This window comes from Marmota marmota, unplaced genomic scaffold, assembly GCF_001458135.2.
Source record: "Marmota marmota marmota unplaced genomic scaffold, marMar, whole genome shotgun sequence".
NCBI classification, from domain to species: domain Eukaryota; kingdom Metazoa; phylum Chordata; class Mammalia; order Rodentia; family Sciuridae; genus Marmota; species Marmota marmota.
Window position 1 is genome coordinate 1 of NW_026005965.1, and position 5,608 is coordinate 5,608.

The window sequence follows — 5,608 nt, forward strand, 5'->3', positions numbered from 1 at the left end:
TTGAGAATACAACAAATGGCACCTCAGCTATATATACTCCTATTATCAACTAAGGGCATCTATGTTTTCCCCTTTTTTTCTACTTGTTTTTGTTACATCAACACATAATAGTTAAGAGTTGACTCTTAAGTCAAATTTATTGAGAGAGAGTGTTATGGTTTGGATTTGAGGTGTCCCCCAAAAGCGCATGAGTGAGACAGTACAAGAAAGTTTAGAGGTGTAATGATTGTGTTATGAGAGCCTTAACAGAATCAGTACATTAATTCCCTAATAGGGATTAACTGGGTGGTAAATGTTGGCAGGTAGGGTGTAGCTGGAGGAGGTGCATCCCTGGGGACATGGCTATGAAGTAAATATTTTGCTCCTGTTGAGTGGACCTCACTCTCTGCTTCCTGGTGCTTTGTTCTCATCTGCTTTCCTGTGGCACACAATTCTTCCATGATGTTCTGCCTCCCCTAGCCTAGTGTAATGGAGGCCACCATCTATGGACTGAGACCTCCAAGGCTGTGAGCCCTAAAATAAGCTTTTCCTCCTCTAAAGTTGTTCTCATCGGTTTTTTTGACCATAGGAGAAAAAATCTGATTAAGACAGAAATGAACAAGATTGCAATTTTTCAGCAATTAGTGACAATGTTGAAGATAAGAGACAGGTATATTATACTATTTTATTTATTTTGTTTGGGTTTAAAATTCTGTATTAAAATTCTTGTATAAAAGATGAAGTTTATCTAACATTTAGCTCTTAGGATTTTGCTTACCTTTGGGGACAAGGAAAGGAGAAAGCAATTTTCAGTGGGGTATAAGAGAAGCTGGTCTCTTTCTTGTTTAAACAAGTGTTTTCACTGTGTAATCATGCAGAGAACTTTATGTATGCACGGCCTGTGCATACATACATTTGTGCATGCATGTTATCTATGAATAAAAAAATAAATTATTAGGAGTTGGGTTGTAGCCCATTGTTGCAGTGATTGCCCAGTGTATGTGATGCCCTAGGTTCAATCTCCAATACCACCTAAATATTTACTATTAAAACCACATCTATATGTCTAGCTTAATTCCATCATCATTAATTCTAACATAAAAATATGTTTGTTTAAATATATATCTCTACATACATACAAGTTCGTAATATCTGAAATACATAACTTTAAAAAAATTATTATGTAACCTCCATCAACAGAAGTTTCATACATAAAAAAACCCTTTATTGTGTCTGCACTTTAGATCTCTAAAACAACCAATTCATTACCAAAGCCAAACCTCACTGTCAGACTGTGATATCAGATCACTTTCATCCTCTGCTACTATTATGACCTACAACATGAATGATCTTTAACAGTCCTGATTTTCTATAATAGTCAGTCCTTTAGTTAAAAACATGGAAAAATATTACCAAGTTGATGGAATTTTAAAATGGTTTATTGAATAAATGAATGAATTGTGTCTCCTATTAGAGTTCCTTTTTCATAAGAAAGAAGTAAAAAAAAAAAAAGGAGTATAAGGATAAGAACATGAAGGATACTAAATTCTCTTTAATATCATGATCCTGGGTCAGACAATTTCCAACACTCTCAGATTGATATTTAAGAGGTGTAACATTCAGCTTTTTTTCTTTCTATTACTAAAGGATGTTCCAGGATCTCAGAGATTCCAACAGCTCTCAGTTCCAGGTCTCTGAGTTCGTTCTGATGGGATTCCCAGGCATCCACAGCTGGCAGCACTGGCTCTCACTTCCCCTGGCTCTGCTCTACCTCTTAGCCCCTGGGGCCAACATCCTGATCCTGACTACCATCTACCAAGAGGCAAGTCTGCATCAGCCCATGTACAATTTCCTGGGCATCCTGGCTGTGGTGGACATGGGCCTGGCTACCACCATCATGCCCAAGATTTTGGCCATCTTATGGTTCAGTGCTAAGGCCATCAGCCTCCCTGAGTGCTTTGCTCAGATGTATGCCATCCATTTTTTTGTGGCCATGGAGTCAGGCATCTTTGTCTGCATGGCTATAGATAGGTATGTAGCCATTTGCCGACCACTGAGATATCCATCAATAGTTACTGACTCTTTTGTGATCAAAGCAATAGTGTTCATAGCAATTAGAAACAGTGTGTGTCTAATTTCAGTGCCTGTGTTAGCTGCTCAGAGAAATTACTGTTCTCAGAATCAAATTGAGCACTGTCTTTGTTCTAATGTTGGAGTCACTAGCCTCTCCTGTGATGACAGGAAAATCAACAGTATCAATCAGATATTTCTGGCTTGGCTGATTATGGGAAGTGACCTGGGTTTGATTATTGTATCATATGCTTTGATTCTTTGGTCTGTACTGAAGCTCAACTCCAAAGAAGCTGCATCCAAAGCCCTAAATACCTGCACTTCCCACCTCATCTTAATTCTTTTCTTCTACACTGTCATTGTTGTTATTTCCATCACTCATAGTGGAGGAATGAAACTCCCCCTCATCCCAGTTCTACTCAATGTGCTACACAATGTTATTCCTCCTGCTCTGAACCCCATGGTGTATGCCCTCAAGAACAAGGAGCTCAGGCAGGGCTTATGCAAGTTGCTTAGGCTGAACATCAAGAGCAACTAACATGGAGAAGACACGCTTTTTATTTTCTCCACATAGTTACCCCACTACAGCGTTCAGTGACTGCAAATATGAAAAGTTAATACTAGAAATACAGTAGTATCTTTTCAATTTTCATAGGAAAGCTATGGAAGCAAGCAAAGCTTCTGAACAAGACACATGTAGCTAATATTTGAAATCTCTGTATTACCCACAAAAATCTCATTATAAGAGTAACATAATGATGCTATTTCTTTCAAGAAATCCAAGGGGAAGATGTGAAGAATTTACAATTTATTATATTATGTATTTTCCATGACTAGAATGTTCAAATAATGTTGAGTAAATATGGTTAGAGCAAATATTTATAAATATCTACTATTAGGTGAGTGTATAGTACTTTTATTTTGATGTAATTATTGATAAAATAGGAGCTATTTTAATTAATATTTATTGATGCATTATAATTACATGTAATAATAAGATTCATTGTGACATATTTGTACACACATATAACAAAAGTAGTCACTTTCACTCCCCAGTCCTTCCTCTTTTCCTCTCTTCTTCTGCCGATGAATTCCCTTTCTCAGCTCTATGCCTTCCTTATAATTTATGAGAACCCCATTTTTTCACCCATTATTTTCTAACCTTGCACATATGAGAAAATATACAATGCTTGGCCATACGAGTCTGACTTATTTCACTTAATATAATACTCTAAATTTCCATTCATTTTCCTTCAAAAGTCATAATTTTATTCTTCTTTAAGGCTGAATAAAGCTCCATTGTGTGTGTGTGTGTGTGTGTGTATATATATGTGTGTGTGTGTGTGTGTGTGTTTGTTGTGTTATCACATTTTCTTTATGAATTCATCTATTGACTGACACATAGATTGGTTAAATATATTGGGTATTCTGAATTGCACTGATATAAAACATATATAGACACTGGAGTTGTGTCTCAGTTATGGAACACTTGCCTTGCATGAGTGAGGCACTAGGTTTGATCCTCAGCATGACATAAAGATAAATAAATAAAATATGTATTGTGTCCATATACATCTAAAAAATGGGTTTGCATCTATATGTCATTATATTATGCTGACTTTAATTATTTGGGATAATTACTAAAGAGCAATATTGCAGTGTCATAGGTGATTCTGTTTCTAGTCTTTTAAAAAATGTCTTATTATTGCATTATAGTTGCACATTATAATGGTGTTAATTTTGACATAATCACACATGCATAGAATATAATTTGCTCCATTTCAGTTCCCAGTATTTTCTCTTTCCTTTCTCTCCTTCATTCTCACATCCCCTTTCATCTACTCTATTGGTATTCCTTCTATTTATTTGTTTTTAAATTGATGATTTATAAACATAAACACAAATAGAATTCCATATTGTATATTTACTTACATGCTTAGCATAATTTGGTCAATTACATTCCTTTTATCATTGCTGGTCTCTTTTCCCTCAATCCCTATCTACTCCACAGATCTTCCTTTTGTTTTCAGGAGATTACCCCCACCATACACATACTTTTCCCCTTATTTTATTCTAGCTTCTGCATATTAAAGCAAACATTTGACCCTTGACTTTCTGAGCCTGGCTTATTTCACTTAGCATGGTGTTCCATTATTTGCCAGCAAATGCCATAATTTCATTCTTCTTTATGACTGAGTAAAACTCCATTGTGCATACATACATACCATATTTTCTTTATCTATTCATCTACTGAAGGGCACTGAGAGCTGGTTTCATACCTTGGCTTTGTGTATTGTGCAGCTATATTTGATGTTCTCATATTAGTGCAGTGTGCTAAATTTAGTTCTTTTGGATAAATAACATGGAATAGGATAACTTAATTACATAGTGGTTTCATCCCTAGTCTTTTGAAGAATATGGTAGGAATTAATTCAACAGTTTATCATTTGTCTTATTATGTGTCATATCTTTATTTGAGCAACAAAGGACTTGAATATGCATATCTATGAGAAGTTATGCAAATCACTAACAAATAACTGAAAATATGCTTGATAGTTTTATTCATTAGGCAAATTCTATTTAAAACCACAATAACATATCATTACACCTACTAAAATGGCTATAACTAAAACTAGAAAGAAATCAGCAAATGTTGATATATTGCTGTTGAGATGTATAATTGTACCAGAGCTGTGAAAAATTTAGACCATCACACAGTAATTGTAATGATGATAGGTTCCAACATTTAACTGTGGTGTATAAATCCATCATCACTGAGATCATATGTCAGAACAAAAAGTTACATATGAATGTTTATTGTAGCAATATTACTTAAAAAGTGGAAAGACACTATAAGTATATTTAAGTTTCTGAATGGATAAACAAAATTCAATATAATTATCTATACAAAACAATTATTCCATCAAAATATAACTGTGAGGTAAGATATCAGTTTAACTATAATCACTATTTTGCTCTTTGTTATGTATCGCATCACATCATCTTGTAAATCTTGATATACACAATAAAACTTTATCTTTGAAAAGTTCTATTCAATTAAGGAGTTAAGGGCTTGTTACATATTACAAAAACAAATCCAAATTTTATTGCAGTAATAATTCAAAATAATTAAAAATTTAATGAACCAAATGAACAAAACTGACAAAGTACTGGTACATGCTACACGTACACTTGTTTTATGTATACTACATGTATAGTTTCTTTCCACATTTTTAATTGTTGTATTAGAGTTGTACATAATAATGGGATTTGTTGTTATGTACATGCACACAATATAACAAGATGTTTTGGGCAACATCTCTCCTTAGCTCTTCCCCCATTCCTTTCCTACTTTTCATGCATGGTCCTTTTCCTTTACTGATCTCCCTTTGATTTTTATGAGATATCCAACCCCCACATTTCTTTTCCTCTTTCCTCTCTACCTTCCACATAAGAGAGAAAACATACAAATCTTCACCTTTTGAGTTTGGCTTATTTCATTTAACACAATGGTCTCTAGTTTCATCCATTTTCCTGGAAATGACATAATTTCATTTTT

General features: G+C 34.4%; 1 protein-coding gene across 1 annotated transcript; it reads left to right on the forward strand.

Annotated features, from left to right (window-relative positions):
* Nucleotides 1-222: 222 nt before the first annotated feature.
* LOC107134397 (putative olfactory receptor 56B2) lies at nt 223-2,587 on the forward strand. The gene is made up of 2 exons (XM_015476506.1): nt 223-230; nt 1,627-2,587. Exons 1-2 carry the CDS (start codon nt 223-225, stop codon nt 2,585-2,587), a joined length of 969 nt encoding a protein of 322 aa, XP_015331992.1.
* The last annotated feature ends 3,021 nt before the right edge of the window (nt 2,588-5,608 follow it).